Source organism: Neolamprologus brichardi, chromosome 14 (assembly GCF_056152115.1).
Source record: "Neolamprologus brichardi isolate AB-2024 chromosome 14, ASM5615211v1, whole genome shotgun sequence".
Classification (NCBI taxonomy): domain Eukaryota; kingdom Metazoa; phylum Chordata; class Actinopteri; order Cichliformes; family Cichlidae; genus Neolamprologus; species Neolamprologus brichardi.
Window position 1 is genome coordinate 10,040,227 of NC_142117.1, and position 19,698 is coordinate 10,059,924.

The 19,698-nt window shown below is 42.2% G+C and overlaps 3 protein-coding genes across 4 annotated transcripts; 1 reads left to right on the top strand and 2 right to left on the bottom strand.

Annotated features, from left to right (window-relative positions):
* Nucleotides 1–525: 525 nt before the first annotated feature.
* psma6l (proteasome 20S subunit alpha 6, like) lies at nt 526–8,266 on the bottom strand. Its single transcript, XM_006801133.3, has 7 exons — nt 7,834–8,266; nt 7,227–7,321; nt 6,206–6,287; nt 5,888–6,043; nt 4,596–4,774; nt 1,341–1,435; nt 526–1,048 (listed from the first exon to the last, which is right to left on the bottom strand). Exons 1-7 carry the CDS (start codon nt 7,907–7,909, stop codon nt 991–993), a joined length of 741 nt encoding a protein of 246 aa, XP_006801196.2. The 5' UTR covers nt 7,910–8,266; the 3' UTR covers nt 526–990.
* LOC102788755 (inositol-tetrakisphosphate 1-kinase-like) lies at nt 8,216–13,448 on the top strand. Of its 2 annotated transcripts, none has more exons than XM_035912204.2 (10): nt 8,216–8,421; nt 8,570–8,594; nt 10,937–11,059; nt 11,251–11,368; nt 11,456–11,557; nt 11,719–11,759; nt 11,881–12,046; nt 12,291–12,358; nt 12,444–12,606; nt 12,681–13,448. In XM_035912204.2, exons 1-10 carry the CDS (start codon nt 8,216–8,218, stop codon nt 12,818–12,820), a joined length of 1,152 nt encoding a protein of 383 aa, XP_035768097.2. In that variant the 3' UTR covers nt 12,821–13,448. The 2 variants fall into 2 exon arrangements, with proteins under 2 accessions (XP_035768097.2, XP_006801193.2); XM_006801130.3 differs by having other exon boundaries at nt 8,253–8,425.
* LOC118454937 (uncharacterized) lies at nt 12,967–19,565 on the bottom strand. Its single transcript, XM_035912203.2, has 6 exons — nt 19,318–19,565; nt 17,035–17,075; nt 16,871–16,940; nt 16,691–16,756; nt 15,510–16,558; nt 12,967–14,746 (listed from the first exon to the last, which is right to left on the bottom strand). Exons 1-6 carry the CDS (start codon nt 19,361–19,363, stop codon nt 14,678–14,680), a joined length of 1,341 nt encoding a protein of 446 aa, XP_035768096.2. The 5' UTR covers nt 19,364–19,565; the 3' UTR covers nt 12,967–14,677.
* Between the last annotated feature and the right edge of the window lie 133 nt (nt 19,566–19,698).

Consider the following 19,698-nt stretch of genomic DNA (forward strand, 5'->3'; position numbering starts at 1 on the left):
AAGTGTAATAGTTTACGAGAGTCAAAATAGATTTCTGTAAATAGAAAAGTACAAAGAAGAACAAATTCTGTTATGAAATACTCAGAGGAGCAGGCGCACCACTGCCATCTAGTGGTCACAAGAAGAAACACAGGACATTCAACAGTGAATAACAGGCAGAGAAGCCACATACATTTCAACACAAGAGCCTCATAAACTGTGATTGCTTTTTAAAATTAAATCTGCTTTAGCTGCAGCTAACATAAATGAACACATGAATGTTTCTAATGGCCTCATTACTCTACCCCGTCTAAATCCTGGATCCTTAGTTCTTGCTCATGAATACGTCCAAATCCAGGATGACATGATTGATGGAATAATGTGTGAATCTTTGACCACTTAAAGACTGAAGTGACCTGTCACCTAAACAGAGCTGATCAACAAGAATAACTGCACCTCACTGAGATATCTGTACAAACTACAAGCCAAAATTAATACATCTCTTTAATCCATTCACATTAAACCAACACACGATATTACTCAGTCTTCTTTGCATTCAGTTTTATTGTGAGTTGCTTAAAAAGCATTAAGTATGACTCCCAGGGACAGTTTTATTATGATCTTTGGAGAGTGTTGTTATAAACATACAGTCCTAAAAATGCTGTATGATAAATATTATGCACAAACCAGCATCCAACAAAAGTTTAGCTAGTCGCTTTAGGTGCAAGATCAAAATTTAAAAATGGCATTACTACTCTATACAGAACTGTTTTAAAAAAGCCCACTGGAGATATGTGTCCTATCACTATGAATCAAACATGCATCGATCCTTTTTAGCACAGTTTCTTCATCAGATGCGCTTGATTAATCTGTCTGGACATGCAGGTGACCGATTGTGTACAGTGTTGTGTACAGTGCAGTACAGAACAGCAGTGGTAAATTAGACTAAATCAAGCACACCGACTATAGCAGACTATGATAAATCACAGACCGATGTTTGCAAGGGTGTCTCTACTCCCGCTCTGCTATGGCAACCAAGTGGGTTTCAATCTCTTCTCCAGAGAGTGTCCTGCCAGAAGGAGAGGAGGGAGGAAAAGTGGAAGAACAGAAGTCAGACATGGCCATGTTAAGTCCTTCAAAATAGAGAGATTCAAATCCTGTATAATTACCAGACTGACAAAAAAATAAAAAGCATCTGACAAACAATATAAATGGAATGAACCAAAACAAAAAAGTAAACTCGTATTTGCAATAAAAGCACCTAAAATAATAAACAATGCCACGTTTCTTTCAGGGTAAAAATCTAGAGCAGAACCTCAGTCATGACCCATGTGGTGAAACCAGTGTGTGAATAAAGTTACCTGAACTTAGGTTTGTCTTTGGTCACTACGCCGATCTCCAGCTCACTGGCCTTGAAGTCCACTGACAGGACAGAGGACAGACAAGAAATGGCCAACTGGAAAGACAGGAAGGAAAATACAGAAAAAATCCTTCAGTCAGAACATTCAAGAGGATTTTCGGTCAGAGCGAAAACAGAGTAGAACTTCACAGACTAACAAGGTGCACGGAGGAGAGAAGGGCGAAAGAAAAATGTTGTTTCAGGTGCGTTTTCCTACAACACAGGTTGTATTGCAAGTCATTCAAAAGGTTTTAATAGTTTTGAGGAATGCTGGTTGATTCTCTGGCATTGGGCGATTTTCAGGCTTGGTTCAGTTTACACTTGGTTAACTGGCCTGACTCCAACATCATGAACAAAATCATGGTTTACACCTGCTTCTATAGCGTGCTCAGGTGACCACTAGTATTCAGGTTTTTAAAGGCCAAGTCAGATTTGACGTTTAAACCACTCTAAATGTTGACACTGGCTGAACAAAAAGGGAGCAGGACAAAAGAAAAAGAACCACCACATCTGGCCTCATGGCTCATTTTTCAAGGGACACATCAGGACACATTAGGGTTTACAAGGCAAAAGATACAATATATGGACTAAAGTACAGGCCTACACATTATACCAGGCTGTGAAGCTCCCAGTGCACACTCTTCTGTTGACGTTAATGTCAGAGAAGGTTTGAACCTCTGCAGTTACTGAGTCAGCTGTGCGCCTCAGAACTCAGAGACCCCACTCTGTAACTTTACATGGTCTCGCTATATGAAAGCTGAGTTGCTATGGTTTCTAAAAACTCAAACTTTGATCTGATCATGGAATACCTAGGAGGGAAGAGATTTCTGCAACGGTGGCATCCTGTTAAAGTACCACACTCAAATTCTTTAAGCTCTCTACAACGAGCCATTCTTTCACAAATGTTTTTAAAGTAGGGCTGCCACGATTAGTCGACTAGTCACGATTACGTCAACTATTAAAATCGTCAACGACTAATTTAATAGTCGACGCGTCGTTTGAAGCTTTGTAAGATCCCAAAAGATGCAGGAATAAGTAGTAGTATTTAAGAGTGTAATAACGAACTGAAACAGAAGATGGCAGCACTGCATGTACAAGGATGACAGCTGCCGTTAAACCCCGAAGAAGAAGAAGCTCTGTCCCAGAGCCCAGCTCAGTTTCCAACAATGGCGGCAGCTAGTTAGTTTTAATATTACTCTTATTATTCTTTTTGGGTCACAAAAAAAAAAGTTTAACATATTTTCAGGCTGAATGTAGCTGTGTAAACCTCAAATATCTGCTCAGTTTATCAAGACACCACATATTTTCAAAAGCGCTCCGACGTTTTCGGAGACGTCTGTTACCCACTAGCTTGATAGCGAGCCGGGGACAAGGCTCACTAGAGCCCATGAGAACATCGGACTCCAGGCAAATCGTTTTCAAACCCACCGCCGTCTCTCGCTACTCAGGTTAAACATATATAAGTCACTTAGATAACTTAAAAATGTTATTGTTTGGCTTTTTTAGTATTTTATTTGTTCCTGAGTAAATCGGTTTGGCTGAGAAATAAAGTTTTTACACAGCTGAATAAACATCAAGCAGACAACTGATAATCCGAAGTGTGAGATGCTCGAGAATATACTCCGGTGTCCTGTTATATTTTAGATAGCAAGGAGCAGACGGCTGAGTTTATTAAAATTCACTGAAACAACCTGCAGATTTCATTAAAATGTAATAAACTATCATCGTGTTTTTATTTTTAGTTAGCACATACCTTAAACATTTAAAGCTGTAAGCTAATGATAGTTATATAAGAGCAGATGCATGCTGGTGCAATAAGCTGTACGTTTTACGTCCAATGGACGCATGATCTGATTAGTCGACTAATCGCAAAAATAATTGGTGACTAGTCGACTCAAAATAATCGTTTGTGGCAGCCCTATTGTAAAGGCAGACTGCATTGCTCGGTGCATGACTTTGTACACATGTGGCAATGGGACTGGCAATACTTGAATTCAAAGATTAAGAGGTGCGGCCCAACACTTTTGTCCATATAGTGTATGTCGTTAAATACACCATAGACAACTCAGCAGGCAGTTTTAGCGATCCTCACACAAAGTGTATAATGCCGACCACACACTAGAAGACTTTAAAAGCACTTCTGAAGCATCTAGGGATGCTGTGTCTTGACCGAAAGTTTGTAGTCATAGATTGTAAGATTTTGCAAACACTGGGAATTTTTTTCAGGGTTATTATTTCCAGTTAACCAAATTGCCTTTGACAATATCACACAATGCTGGACAACTGAGCATTAAACAGAAGGAGCTGCATACATAAGATGCCACTGAGAATGAGACTGAAGGAAGAGAAGCTACTGGGTGTCAACCATGTTCATGAAAGTGATTTGCCTGAGCCATGACCAAAGACTTACGACTGAATCAAACGTGGGTGATTCCTATGGAATATGGAGACGACAACAACACCAACTTAAGGCAGCTTTGACTGAGACAATCGAGATGACAGAAAACTGCCAATATTTTGTCGTGACACGGGACATTTGTCTTCGACACTGATATTGCCTGAGAGTTATTTGGTGTAAGGCCAGCATCAGTGATTCTTTACAGGTGAGATGACCTGAGACATTTAAGCAGGGTTCATGTTACTGTCACACTTTATGAGGTAAGTTCAGAGTCACATGAATGGCAATGTGAAACTGTTATAAGGACAGGCTGCTATGGTTCATTGTCACATTGACCTGTTTGCTCACAGGTCATCCTCTTGTAAATCATATCTCAATCAGAGATGCTGAAAACATGCAACACCCTCTCCTTCACTGACATACAACCACCAAGATGTTGATATTCTAACAAAGGTAAAAGGCCAAATGCATCAGAGGCTGCTATTCTGGGAATGAGCAGGTATAGGAAAAACAAATTCAACAATGTATGATGATCTAATCCTAAGTGAGGCAGATAATTCAAGGCAGTGACTATACCAGTGATAAAGGCACAGATTTGACTTTTGCAGGATGTAAAAACATCCTGTATAGCGACAGACGGGAATCCAGTGTTTTATTCAGGGACACTGTTGGTATACCTTGGCCTTTCTGTTGGAGGACAATCCTTTCGATTCCACCCAGCAGCTTTTACCACCACCGCATAACTCATCTTTTCGACTAAAATTGGAGGCATCGCATCAACAATTCAGAGAAAGTGTGTTTTCATCAAGCTTCATTTACCTGCACTGTCCTGTCATGGTTCAGATCTGGCTTTTTCTTCAGCTTCTTTTCCAGGTAGCTGTTAGCCTCCGTCTGTTTGGCTCCAACCGCCGTGGCTCTGAAGCCACAGTAATAGCCTGCCGGGTCGCATTTATAAAGGACAGGACCATGCTGGGGGTCAATGGCCACCATGATCATACCTGGGAGCACACAGGGACAACTTAAGACAGCCGTCCTTCAGATTGTGAACATTCAGTGCACATGCAGTCAGTCTTTAACCCTTTAAAACCGGTCAGAGCGGGCATGCTCCGTTTTGGGCAACTACTTTTAAATCCTTGTAGAACTGCAACCACATAAGCTAGCGCAATAATTTTTTTTGCATATGAAACCGGAGGAGTTGTACTTACATCTTATGCCATCAGCTTGATCTAGGTCACGGTTTCCTTCCACATATAGCTTTGCAAAAACGGCATAAAAAGCGCTTGCAGGAACAAAAACGTAATATTCCAGAAACACGCTTTGCCGATCCGATCAGCTGTTCATAACACTTCCTACGTCAGCGTGAACTATCGCATGTCCGCCATTACCTGCCCGAAACCGGAAGTGACGTCATTTTCGCGAAAATGTAGTTTTTTACCATCAGGGCCTCAATGAGCCTATACTGGTGTTTTTAAAAGTTATGTTTGACTTTATGACTCTCTGTGTTGTTTCTGGGATGCTTAGAACTCATATTGCACTGCTGGAAATAGTTTATTTTGATGCATATGCTGCTTTTTTGCAAATTTGCACTATAATATTTATTTTTGTTTTTCCTGCAGTATATAAAAATTGGTGTATTTCAAAAATAAAATTATGAAGACACTCAAAATAAATTTCCTGTGGTGGGAAACTATTTTGTGCAATTTTTTTGTATTTACAGTTTTGAGGGATAAGGCTCTTAAATTTCTCTAACTAGAAATATATGTTAAAAAAACAAAAACGATTTTCAATTTTTTTGTAGTTTATTGCACTTTCTTGCAATTTATGTAATTTCTATTTACTTAATGCATACATATTATTAAAATTTGGGCTATAATGGTTGTATTGATGTATAGCAACTTGAAATGCTCCCAAAAGTGGCACTACAACATGTAAAAATATAATATAAGCTCTGGCGGACTTGGTTCTATGGTAGGTCTTAAAGGGTTAATGACTGTTTGTGAGCTCTTATATGTGTTATTAATGTGTGCCTTAAACTAAACTGACTTAACTATTAATTATATCTATATATTAACGCAAATAAAATGTAAAAATGCACGTAAGCGCCCACTTACAGCAGCCTAGAGGTCTCATTTCAGCATTCTGCGTGTACACCTGAGAGATATCAGCCAACCTGCGACACAACACGTCTGCCGTGATGTCATAACCAAATTTATACTTCCATTCCCCAGCTTCCACTCGGGCCCGGTGAACCTGGGAACGACTGTCAGCTGCACAGGAACAACAGGATTTGAGTGTAATTGCACACAAAAAGAACATCAACGCTTTAACAACACATACATCACGTCTCATATTTATTCATTATTATTTATGACAGCACAGCATACACATTATCATAATGAAACGCATGCTGTTAAGTGATGTATACATACCATTGTGCCCGGTCATCACGCAGCCAATGCGAGGTGTTAGTTTGAACATGTTGGTCACAGTGGAAGAGTCCAGCAGCTTATCCTGCAGGAAAAAATATCCAGCTTTATAAATCTAGACACTGCAATATTTTGTCAAAGTAACAATTTAGACTCATGAAATGCATCTCCGATGGTTTTAAGCACTTTGATCTTCTGATAATTTCCTTTTTCCTTTTCTTTTCTTTTTTTTTGTGATGTTCTTTTTCCAGGGTCTTTTTCTCTAATTCACATAGGATGAAATATTTATAGATGGGATCAATTATATACAGACACCCCCACTAATCATTGGTTAAATGTGCCTTAGCAAGCTGGACACTTTTGGTTGCCATCAAAAAGGTTCTGGTATAATTCTGGCTGGATATATGACCAGTCCTTCTGCTCGAATTGGTAGAGTTAATTTATTTTGGTTTTTAGGAAGATCATGACATCTGAAGCATAGTCCACAAATTTTCAACAGGGCTAAGGTTGGTTCTTTGGGTACTGGTACAGCAAGGCAACTTAAGACAACTACTATGCTTGACCGCTTATACAGTGAGTGCTCTTAGGTTTGAAAGCCGCAGCTTTACTCCTCTAACACACCTCTTGCCATTGTGGCCAAATAGCTCAATATTTGTCTTGTCTGGCATTAAAACCTTTCTCCAGAGGGCCTTTGTGGTCTCCGAGAGACCCTGCCTTTCACCCTATCATAGTTCCAGCCCTCCTGTAACCCTAAATTGGATAAATGAATGGGTCTTCTGGATCATATCTGGATCCGTGCACACTCCATAACATCCATAACTTCAGTGACTAGATGATGAAGCTGACATGGGAGAATGAAAAACATGCGAAAAGGTGTGTTTGAGGCCCTATCGCGTTATATACAGGGTATCTTATTCAAGCTTTTTGCTGACATGCTTTGAGTCATAAGTGGCCTCACTGTTTGGCTTCAGCTCACATCATCAGCATCAGCATCATCACTAGTGAGACGCGTTTGAGGTCTTACCGGAACTTTCTTTTGTGTGACCACCACCGAGGCGTCCTTACCCCGGATCCCAACGGAGGTCAACCCGCTCTGAGAGATGGCTTTGAAGGCATACTCTGCATCGCAGCACAAGACACATATGAGAAAAAATAACAACATAAACCTCCCCCTTTATTTTTTTATTCTGATTATTTAATTTATGAGGGGGAAGGCACCGAGTTTGCCCCCGCAACGTACACCATGATAGTTATGAAAACAACTTAGAGGAACTAATTTTTTCTCTTTTCGGGATACTTCAAACACTAAAAGCACATATGAAGAATAAAACTAACTCAAACTAACTACTAACTGTGTGCAGTTATTCATATTGCAATTTTCTAGGTTATAAACATTCAAGCTTGAGTAAAAACAGGTATAGCAACTAGTACGTGTTCAACTTGGACGCTAACCGTACTCCGCACCGAAACCAGAAGAAGCTAGCTACTTTTGCTCCATCATGTTTTTGTAGTGTTGTTTCGATTAGCAGCAACAGTTAGCTCACACCTGGTAATGACTGTGCTACTGCACTGTACACTAGGCATGGTCCGGGTTTGCTGTTAGCTAACACACAACAGAAAATGTCCCTTACCGACTTGGTAGAGGCGGCCCTCTGGTGAAAAAATGGTGATGTGTCGGTCAAAACCTGCGTTGGACCCTCGGGACATCTTCCTCCTTGTGACCTCAGGTGAACTTTACTTAATATGTCTATATGAGCACGCAAATATTCGATACTTCGTGTGTTTTTCAAGAGTCAGATAATAGGAAATGACATGCCTGTGCTACTGCCGTGAAAGCAGGCTAATGGAGTAACTTCCCCGACAGGATTTTTACTTTCTCTTTCAGTTTTTCGCTCAGAGCGGCTCTATGACCGGCCCCGGCCGCTTTAATTGGATGGCAGCGGCAACGAGGAAGTCAGAGACTTTTCCAGTTAAACTGGCCCTCTCGCTCCTCCCGTGCGGACTCGGACAATCATGACTCATGACTGTCCCCATAAAAGAGTGAGAGGACTCGACACTCCCGAGCAGAAGTGGCAGAGGGAAGGGATGAATGGATCGTCTGTCCGTGCGCGCGTGCGGTCCCTCGGCTGCAGGGGTCCGGATGTCAGAGCGCAGGGTGGGCTGCTGGCTCAGCGACAAGAAGCGCAGGAGGATGAACCTGGACGCGTTCATACGGTTCTGTGCGTAAGTGTACTTATTGTTTTACTATGAGGCTATTCAACTGTAAAATTCTCTATACTGAATGATTTGTCAGCATAGTCTTGTTCATTATGTGTAACATAACAACATAACAATAGACTATAAGCATTTTAATATTTTTTCCTACAGAGACCATGGAGTGGAAGTGGTAAAGGTGAGTTCTTTTCGCCCATGAAATCTTGGCTGTGTGTTAAATCTTTTGCAATCACAATGACGAGTCAGGTGAAATGCGAGGCTGAAGACTGGCCAGTTTTTTTTTATTTGTTACGTATTCGTGTTGATAATTACAGTTTAATTAAGACGAGTGGAACAAGCCAGTGTGTGAGTGATGCTGTGTCAGACTCCAAGGAGTAAAAGCCCAAATTAGGGGAATTTTTTCAAAAAAAGTTTAAGTGTAAAGGCTAAAAACTTTATTGTTTGTGTGTGTGTGGGCGAACATGCTTAGCATTGCATGTCTTTGTAAGTGCGTGACGGTAGATGGATGTTTTCATACTTGCTTGATAGCTGTGACACTAGATTAGGAACACTATGCGCTCATAGTCACATAATCTGCTTGTAGTGAACTTGTAATCCATCCGTGATCATAACTGTTCAGACATTTAACTGCACGCAAATATCTTCATATACTACTGCATGGGTGTGTAAAACCACCTGGGTGTGTTTTATGGTGATTTAGATTTCAGGAGCAGATATCAGGAAGTGACTTTTTTTTTCTTGTCTGAAAGATTTGCTGGTGGCTTAAAACGAAGTGTGAAACAATACCAACAGAAAATCAAAAGAACTGCGTGAACAAGGTCTATATATATTTCATGTGGTGTCTTAACCTTTTACATACTGTGTGATGTCATGCAGTTGACCTTGCTTCTGGAAGTTATTACGAATCACTGTGTTGCAATCTATTGACTGTAGGTGTGCCAGTGACAAGGCCCTGCTAATGTACATAATTATCTACTGGTTTGGTTGTAAAACGTCCAATCCCTCCTGAAGCCAAGACAGCTGTCACACGGTGTTCCCCAGAGGTCAACTCTTTTGTTTTTTTTTCTTTGTTCTCTTCTCGAATCATATAAGTCTTAAAGACAGTGCTGATTTTCTATTTGGTTTTATTTATATAGCACCAAATCACAAGAACATTCACCTTCAGTCTGATTACTCCCATATGACAAGGCGCTTGGTCATAGGTTTCCAAGTGTTCTAGGAAAAGTGGCCACAATTCAAAGAAACACCCCTGCTGTCCTTGCTGCTGACTACCGGTTGGATATGCAATGATTTCAAACTTAAAGTAATAACACAGACTCATTTGATCATGTCTTGTAGCACGCGCTTTTTTGGGAGGCAATATTCAAATGAGCTTTATTCTTGTTTTATCACTGTTATAGACAGAATGGGGATATTATCAATGCTAACAGTAACACCTGTGTTTTTCCTGCTCAGCCATTTGAGAATTTGACTTCCTATATTTTTAGATGATCTCTTCTTAATTGGTGCAGTGATCAGCTACATGTGCTAAAACAAACTGCCATTTGCAACTGTACATTTAATACACTTCAAGACTGCACAAATGAAGATAATATGAGCGATAATATGAGAATTTAGCTATTTTAAACTCCTACAGCATAGATTGGCTACATCTAAATTATGGCTTACAGCTGCACCACCCTGAGCACACCCAATCTGATTTGACCTAAAAGATAAGCACAGTTGTTTAGAGACAGCCCGAGAGCGCCAGGTTCTGTAGGTTTAGTGGGTGGGTCATGTGGTAATTGTAAAGTTAGTGCTTTGAGCCCCAGCTCCTCCAGTCTGCATGTCAAGCGAGATACTGAACCTTGAGTTGCTCCTCGTGCATTGATTGGAGTGTGTGTGTGTGTGAACATTATAAGGTATGGATATGTGTGCGAATGGGTTCAGTTCAATTTAAAAAAATTGTATTTATATAGCACCGAATCACAGCAATAGTTTCCTCAAGGTGCTGTATATTGTAAGGGAAACACCCTACAGTAATACAGAGAAAATCCCAACAGTCTAATGACGACCTGTGAGCAAACACTTGCTGGCAGTGGGAGGGGAAAAAACTCGCTTTCAAAAGGAAGATACTTCCTGCAGATCCAGTCTCAGGGAGGGGCAGCCATCTGTGAGACCAGTTGGGGGTGAGGGGAGGAAGACAGAGATTTTAATAATTAATGATTAAAAACAGAGTTTATAAATGTGTATAAATATATATAGAGACTGAAGAAGAAACACTCAGTGCATCATGGGAAGCCCCTAGCAGCCTAGGTCTATTGCAGCGTAACAAAGGGAGGATTCAAGGTCACCCGATCCGGCCCTAACTACATGAAAAAGGAAAGTTTAAGTCTAGTCCTAGAAGTAGAGAGGGAGTCTGTCTCACTAATCCAAACTGGGATTAAAGAATAAGATAATGAAGCTTGTAATAAAAAGTAGAAAATTCTATATTAAAAGAAGTCCATCAACATAGCCTGTACATTTTTTTTTCTATTGTAGATTGATCTCACTCAGCCCCTGGGCCCTCAGGGACCCTTTGACATCATCCTTCACAAGCTGTCTGACGTAATTGTGGAAGCTGAGCACGATAGCCAATCACAGCAGCTCCTTGATAACTTTCAGGTAATGCTGCACCTATTTAAACTATTCATTTTCCAAGTCCAGTAAACTGTGTGTTCATCTGGGGCTGCTGACGGAGGATACTCCAGTACCCTCTGCGTGTAGTCTTTTAATCTCGGGTGTTAATAATAATGGTGGAGCTGGACGTTTTCATTAATGAGCAGTTAGTGACTCCTCTCTCTTTCCCACCACAGAGTTATGTTTCAGCTCATCCTGACACAGTGCTGCTGGATCCCCTGCCTGCCATGTCTAAACTATTAGACCGCTTTGTCTCGTGTCGGATAATGAGCCAACTGAACAGTTCACTCCGAGGTGACTGCAGCTTCTTAGCCCAACGGTAACACAGCTTACAGCTCAATCGCAGATATTAACAGTTACTCATTCTTCTTTGTTTGTCAGACTGGCGTATCTGCAGTCCCCCATGCCTCGAGGTCCACAGTGGCAGTGACCTGTCATCCATTCAGCAGGCTGTGATGAGACAGGGCCTAATATTTCCTCTCAGTCAGTTCACTTAATGTCTGTCCTCCACATTTCTTACTTATTATATGTGTCTTTGTGTGCATGCATGTGTGTGTATGAGTGAAGCCTGGAGGTAACATGCAATTCAGTTTTACAAAAATAAAATACTAACACACAAACACTTCCTCTTTTCCTCACCTCAGTTTGTAAAACAAGAGTGGCACACGGCTCATATTCACATGAGGTAGCTGATTTGGTTTTTCCTGCCTCGCAAAATCCCACTTGATATCTACTAACTACTAACTGTAAAATTTATTCTTGTAAGTTTCCATTTCTTAATCTCATGTGGTCTCCATGTGCTGCAGATGTGTCTGCTCTTCAGTGCAGCCAGTCTGGCTGATATCCATCCTCCCTGTGTGCTTCAGAGTTTTGTGAACCACGGAGCCGTTTTGTACAAAGTGTTTGTGGTAGGAGACAAGCACTGCTGCGTAGAGAGACCCTCTATCAAGAACTTTCCCTCCGGCCCCTGTGGTCAGTTTCCACCCCGCCAATATTCCTTTCGTCTTTCCCGTCTTTTATCATTTAACTTTATATTTTAACTTTTTTTTTTAACTCACTTGCATCGCCCTTACCTTTCTTGCTTTTCCTTTCGTTTTGTGTCCCTTCCTTTTGAGTTCCAGCATTTCATTTTCTCTACTACTTTTACTATCTTGTGCCACTGTTATCACCTAGTTTTGCTTTCTGTATAACTGTTTCTCTTTCTCCCTGCCTGCAGACAGGAAGACCATCTTCTTCAACAGCCAAAAGGTGTCCAAACCAGAGTCGAACTCTAATCTCACGTCTGTGAGTAATATTTCAGACTTAGTTTAAAGCAACAGGTCAAATGCTGCTCATGTCCACCATAAAATGCCACGTCTCATATTCTAAGGTGGATGAACATATGGTGGACCCGCCTTCTCCCAGCTCAGATGCTGTGGCCGCCCTCGTCAAGGAGCTCCGAGCTCAGCTCGGCATGGCCCTGTTTGGCGTGGACGTCATTGTCAACATAGGAACGCACGCACTCACCGTCATAGACATCAACATTTTCCCAGGTAGTGCCGGAGTACACCGTGACTTACACACAGGAAGACTCTATCGTTTTCTGACGCGCTCTTTTCTCTGCTAGGCTACGAGGGCATGCCTCAGTTTTTCTCCTCTCTGCTCAGCCACATCCAGTCAGTGTTGGACAAACACGCCGCTGCTGGTTCGCACACTACAGGTGGCTCCTCTGAGGAAACGGTGGGTGTTTGTCACCCCAGGAGTTGATCACGGATTGGTGTCATCAAAAGGATAAGCAAAACTTGATCCCGAACTTAATCCTCTGCAAAACACACTAATTACTTTGACCTGGTAATTGTCTCTGCTCTGTTAAGGTCAACAAACAAGCAAAAAAAAAAGGCACCCTACAGTACTTGAGTATACTTTTCTGTTTATTGATTGACAGGTAGCATAGAAGAAGATACAGCAGGCACAAAATACAGCACTCTGATTGGCCAGTAATATTACAAATGCCTTTTTTAATCACTTTTTTCCATATTGTGTCATATGTCCTCTATGCTCTATGCGTCACCTCCCCACAGACGTTTCCTGCAGTGATCCTGCTGGTTTGTGAGATTCATTTTGTATTTCTATAGAAAAAGGAACTACAGTACATTCATGTTGATTAACCTTTGAGCGAACAAGCATCTCCTCTTTGGAATAGATTGCTATAACATCGTCAGTGTTGATTCATAACGTGTCTTATTACCACGTGTTTACACAAGTTGACCGTCGCCTCGGCCAGTGTTCAAATACATAAACGTATCGTAAATCTCGGCCTTGTAGAAAAAAGAGAAATATTTGTATACGAGTACCACATGATGCACTTTGATTACATATTAAAATACATTAAATAATTCAGTATTTGGCTAATTATTGCATTCGCGTGTGCTCTAGTCTATACTGTGTTATTGCACTAAGTTGGCCTCCAGTAGCAACCCTGTTAATCCTGCACTAAGTGCATATCTGCCCAGTGTCCTCTTGGGGGCGGTGTTGCTTCATATTTCCTATGACCTTGGCTTACAGACCACATATCTGATATTTACACAAATGACATGACAGCCATTAAAACTGGGATGTAACACTACCTAGTATTTATCAACGTTATTGTCGGTGTCACTGTTACCAAAAAGACAACAAATGGCTTTAGTGTTTCCTCTCCTCCTTCCTTCAGCTCCTCCTTGGCTTGTTAAGATAAGAGTGCAAAGCTGGCTGAGAAACCTGAGGTGACACTTTTAGACCTTGTAAGCTGTAAGTACATCACCTCCTTCTGCCACACGATCAACCACGCAAAAGACAAACTTAACGTGTGATGTACGTGCAAGTGTGTGTTTCGCTCGTGTCACCCCGGTTCGTCGCGAACAGTCTGGCTGTAACAGTGCGTGCGCCAAATGAAACAAACAATCCTCATTTCTACTTAAGTCGCCAAAGAAATGAAGAGGAGATAACGACTTCCTCCTGGGTACAAATATCAGCAGTATTGTTAACAGTCGGAACAGCAGGGTACACACAGTTATCAGTTATTGCACAAAATATACTGTATATTAAAATACACTAACTACTTATAATAGGGAAACTGTATTTTTTTTTTCCCCCAAACAAGAACACGCCATCAAAGATGAAACCTTCAGAGTAAAAGAAGCGCTGATTGCTATGATCGTGACTCTTCGTGGCTGACAATCTGCAATCAAACTAACATCTGAATGAAAGTGCTGAAATGCTATTGCATCTATCGCCTGTCTACCTGACGCACGTTATTTACAGATACTCGAGAAGACAGGGGCAACGGTGATGAGCACAAGCTTTCAGATTCTCTGGGAAAACTACGTCTTTTTCTTCAACACGAAAACACATCCAAATGACCAAAAGAGAAGAAAACAAGAGTATTCTTTTTCCCTCCAGGCAATCTAAAAGCAGAAATGAACCAACAGTATGTACACTTTGCACTAATGTCCATTTACAGATTCCTCTGAGTGTTGAAGGGATTTGAAGGCTGTCAAATGGAAACTGTGTGAGCCGAATGTATGACTGTGAATGCAACAAAGGGGTTTTGTCATTCTGCTGTGTGTGTGGGTTATGGGTGTCTTATCCTCTGCGAAGTTCCCTCAGCTCTGCAGCCACTTTGCGCAGCTCTGCTTCAATCTCCAGCAGCTCCTGCAGATTAAAAAACAGTTGCACAAGCCTGGAATCAGTGCATTTGTAATTTGAGGAGACAAGCTAAGAGAAAGCATATTTTTCAACTATCCCAAACCACTGTCAATGTAACAAGAGACCCCCCCCCCCCCCCCCCAAAAAAAACCCCAAAACAAAACAAAAAAAAACATGCAATAATAAATGTTCCATTTAATGGAGTCTGCTCAAATTAAATTGACTTGTATACACCGACTATATACCAAGCATATTTACCTGAATGATTAATTGTTTGAATAAATGAACCACTGATTTTATATATTTCAGTTGCATTTCACTCGGACGTTTTGCTCTTAATGCTTCATGTTTGATTTTGTAAGTGTAAAATCTTTTACTTTGTGATATACTGAATATTACAGTAACATTGTGATTTATCACCTTTTTTTAACCGCATGTAATGTCCTCAGATTTAATCTTTGTCAGTATTTGTTTTAGCCAATTAAAAAAGTTATCTTACTTCAGTTATTTATTTATTGATTTATGTGATTAAAAATGAGATTATCAAGGTTGGCAGGTCACATGACCCCTTTTGGTTCTGGTATTCCCAGAGAATTTTAATTTATTTAATAAAATGTCGTTATTTGGTGTCCCTTTATCAATACTACATCACCAAGGATGATATCGTGATTCTATGGGTTCCATCTCAATAACTACCAAGTAACTACAGTATAATTACACTGTAATCTGCAGTTAAGCCTGAATGTACCCATTAATTGTTCTAACTTACTTCTCCTTCATCTTCTTCATCCTCCTCTTCACCCTCATTGTCTTCCTCCTCCTGCTGCCCCTCCTCATCCTCCCTGACATATTCATCCTCATCTTCCTCGTCCTCCCCGTTTCCATCCTCCTCCTCCTCACCCTTGTACCGCTCCCGCTCAAACTGCCGTGTAGCCTCATCGCTCGCTTTCTCCATCACTCTCTTCTGCTGGGGCTCCTTCACCTCCACCTCCTTTGCTGCCTCTTCCTTCTTAAATCCAGTCTCTGTTTTCTCGGAGTCGGGCTCTTTGTCTCCTTCCTCGCCCTCCTCCTTCTTCTTCTCACTGTCCTCCTTCTTCTCTTCCCCCGTCTTCTGATCCTCGTCCTCCTCTTTCTCCCTGCCCTGCACCTCCTGCTGTTCCTCCTCCTGCACCCGTTTCATCTTCCTGACGAGTTCATCCAGCTCCTCTTGCTTCTCCTTCCTCTCCCTCTCCTGCTCTGGCTTGCCCTTGCTGTCCTGCTCCTTGAGCAGCTCCTTCAACTCTTTTTCCACCTTCTCTTTCTCCACCATCAGTTCCACCTCATTCTTCCTCCTCTCCTCGAGCCTCTGCTTCTCCAAGTCCTCCACCATTTCCTCCTTCTTTTCTTTGCCCTGCTGCTCCTTCTTCTTGTCCTCCACCTTGTCTTTGTGCTCCATCCCAGCACCTTTCTGGATCTCCCTCTCCTTCACCGCCTCATACCTCTTCTTTTTAAGCTCCTTCAGCAGCTCTTTGAGCTCTTCGTCATTTCTCTCCTCCTTGCCTTTCTTGGCGAGCTCTTCGGCAAGCAGCTCCTCGAGCTCCTTGGCTCGCTCCTCCTCGTCATCCCTCTCTCTGTCTTCAATGCGCGGCTCCTCCATCACCTTCTCCTTGGTGTCATCATCCTCTGTCTTGTCTTCTTCCTCTCCCTCTGTCTCCTTTGCGAGGTTGCTCAGATCTCTCTCGTCCTCGCCCGTCTCCTTGAAGTCATTCTCATCCTTCTCATCATTGGCCAGATTGTACTCGTACCGCTGCCGTTCATCACCATGCTCCTTATCTCTCTCTGAAAAATGGAAACAGTCAGTGTGACATAAAAAAAGACAACAAATATAAGTGCCCATGTTTTATGGTTTTTTTTTTAGTAGTAATATCTTAAAAACAACATCAGACTGAGGCAGTGTGAATTCATGTGTACCATCATCAGCCAGTTTCTGCAGCTCCCTGAGAAGACCCTGATGCCTGTGCACCTCATCAAGTTCATCTGCAAAAAACCAATTAGACACAAGCGAGCCTAATCACCGTGCAATCAAACCGCACACACCAAACCCTGCATGACACCATCTGATCTCTTAAGAACAGCTAATTGGTTACCTACCTGCTAGCTGTGGGCCACAATCATGCGGTGACCCATCTTCATTCAGTGTCTCCTGAATAATACATTCAACCTAATGGTACAATACACACACATATTTTACAGTTGAGTAATTAAAAAGCAGCAGACTGATGGATGAAATTCAAAAATAAAGTCTTGTTCCTCACCTTTGCATCATTAAGGGGTGAGATTACTGGCCGGCTTCCCACTGAAACACAAACACAGACAGACACGCAGAGTGAACACGGTGAGGCGCGGAGGGACAATTGGACTAAAAATCAATGTAATCAGCAGTTTTCTATTAGTAAAAGGAGCTGAAACCTTGCACCACAGATGAAGTAGTTTGTTTACTTTCCAACCGTTTGCTCTGTGCGAGCGTAGGTGGAGCTGTTCCCTTGTTAATGTGCTTAACTCCCAGTCCCCCCTTCTCTCTCGCACTCCAGGATGCAGTCGTTCCCAGAAGCTTTAGCTCACAAGGTCGTTTCCCACCCAGGTTAAATCAGTCACCAATACCAGGGCAAGCCAGCATGTCATTAAAGGCACACTAAGCTGCTCTTCCGGTGCCTTTTCCTCACGGTGATACACTGCATCTAGCGAGGACATGTTCATCCTGCAGCCTGCAACCCTCTCCTTCATTATTGCGCACCGGGAGCGAGACTGTTTGAAGTGTGAGACGTGATGCTGCTCAGTTCCAGCAGCTTTATTCACTCTTTGTTTACAAATGTCATCGCACATGTTAACTTTACTTTACAAGATTGTTTTCTGTTTTTAGTGGTACTTCGCCATCACAATTATGAAGAAAATCATGCATAAATAAAGGTAAATATCATCAAGTCTGGGCCCCTGACATAAAAAGGGAAAAATAAATAAGTTTATAACTGTCATAATATTTTGACTGACTTAAAATGCCTAATGAGCGTGTACTTCTATTAGCATGAAGTGCATTTTTCTTCCAAAACCACCACTGCCAAGCATACCACACTAACAGTGCCACCCAAAATACACAAAGGAGAATTTCTCTAAGGAAGTTTCTATGGAATTACTCACATCTACAAAAAATATATATATCTCTGAGTCACATAATGGAAATCAACAGTTGTTTTGTTTTCTTAGTGTTTCTCATCAGCTTATTTATTAAAACCATGCGCAATTCACTTCACTTTGATTGTGTCTATCAACTAACAACAACGGTTTTGTTTGAAAGACTCCATAAAGGTTCACTTCATCAAACATGACTTCAAATGTTATGTATTCACAAATAATTATAAATAATAAAAGACACTGAGGAAAATCAAAGCTCTGACTTTTATCTGGGCTCTGTGGGATCGCAGCTCGCAGCCCGATCAGTGCAGGATCAATATGGGACCAGCTGATACCACTGGTGTCCCCTCGCAGACACGTGAGCTGCCTACAGTTTGGCCTTTTAACAGTCTGCATGTCCATGTGATGACGAAGTGTGTGTGTGCGTGCGTGTGTGTGAAAGCTGGGACACCCCAGCGCCATAATTATCACTGATCTGGCTTTATATCGGCTTGTCCGCTCAGAAACGAATACATCACGTGTCCAAGTCAAATTAGTGGAGTACACGAGCTGCACAACAAGCCCCAAAATGTCTGTCTGCATCAGGAATAGGTGCATTTATTATGGGGGGTTGAAGGATGCGCAACATGGAGTGTTGGCTTTGACCGATGTCGAGCGGCAGTTGCATTCAGGAGTATTTTATATCCATTTTAATGTAATAATAGGTTTGGTTGTATAGTATTAGGGTGGGGTTATTGCCCTCACACACTGCGACACAACTCTAACCCACAGCTTGTAGTATCCTCTATAGGTTACTGACAGAGCTGTGCGCCTCTGCAGACACGCGCGCGTGTGTGTGTGTGATGCACGCTTCCCCCTGGTTCTCACACCCAGCACGCGGTCTGTTATAATTGATTACGCTGGCTCTCGCAGCGGCTGGCGCGTGCAGCTGAGCATCACGCGCACGTGTGCGCTGTTGAGCTCACCTGCGCGCGGAGCTTTTTCCATTTGGATTTGTAGCGGACAAAGCCGGGAGTCCCTAAACACTGAAATACTCCTCTGTGTATGAAATGTGTCTACGGGCAGAAGCAGCATCGCCCCACAGGCACACAAACACAAAGGTGGGCGCACAACAAATTATGTAACAACGCTCCTGTTTAGCCTATTAGTCTTAAACCCCCTGCGGATTCCGCCATTAGGTTAGCATAAAGCGCCAGTCTGCGCCACAAAGTAGCGCTAAAACGCGTTTATTGTGTCTGTTTCTATCACAAAGCCGGCTCCATGGCGGTAAAAAAGAATAGCTGAGGTAGTAGCGTGTAAAGAACTGGGTCGTCTTCGGCTTAGCTTGCCAATTTTTTGCCGCCACTTCACACTAAAAGCGCTCTGCATGCACACAGTGTGTGTGTTTAATGGATGTGATGAACACTTACCTCCGACGACAGCCCAGAGAAACACCGCAGTTATCAGAATTCCCATAGGATCCGGGAAGTCAGGCTCCTGCAGGAGATAACCTTGAAATAACGGACTGGATCTTCTTCACACACCCGCCGAGCGAGGTGGAGCCGAGCCGCGGAGCACAGTCCTGTGTGTGTGTGTGTGTGTGTGTGTGGTGTCAGGTGACCGATTAAAGCCCAGACCGGTGCCAGAGAATCAGGTTGACGTCCTGTACTTAGCAAAAATATTTGCCCATCAACTCTGACAACAGTAGGGGCATGCAGCTCTCCTTGGAGTCAAGTGAAAATAAATTAACTTAAACTGCGCTCTGTTTAAACCCCAGCCAACAAGCTCTTCAATGACACTATTAGGATAAC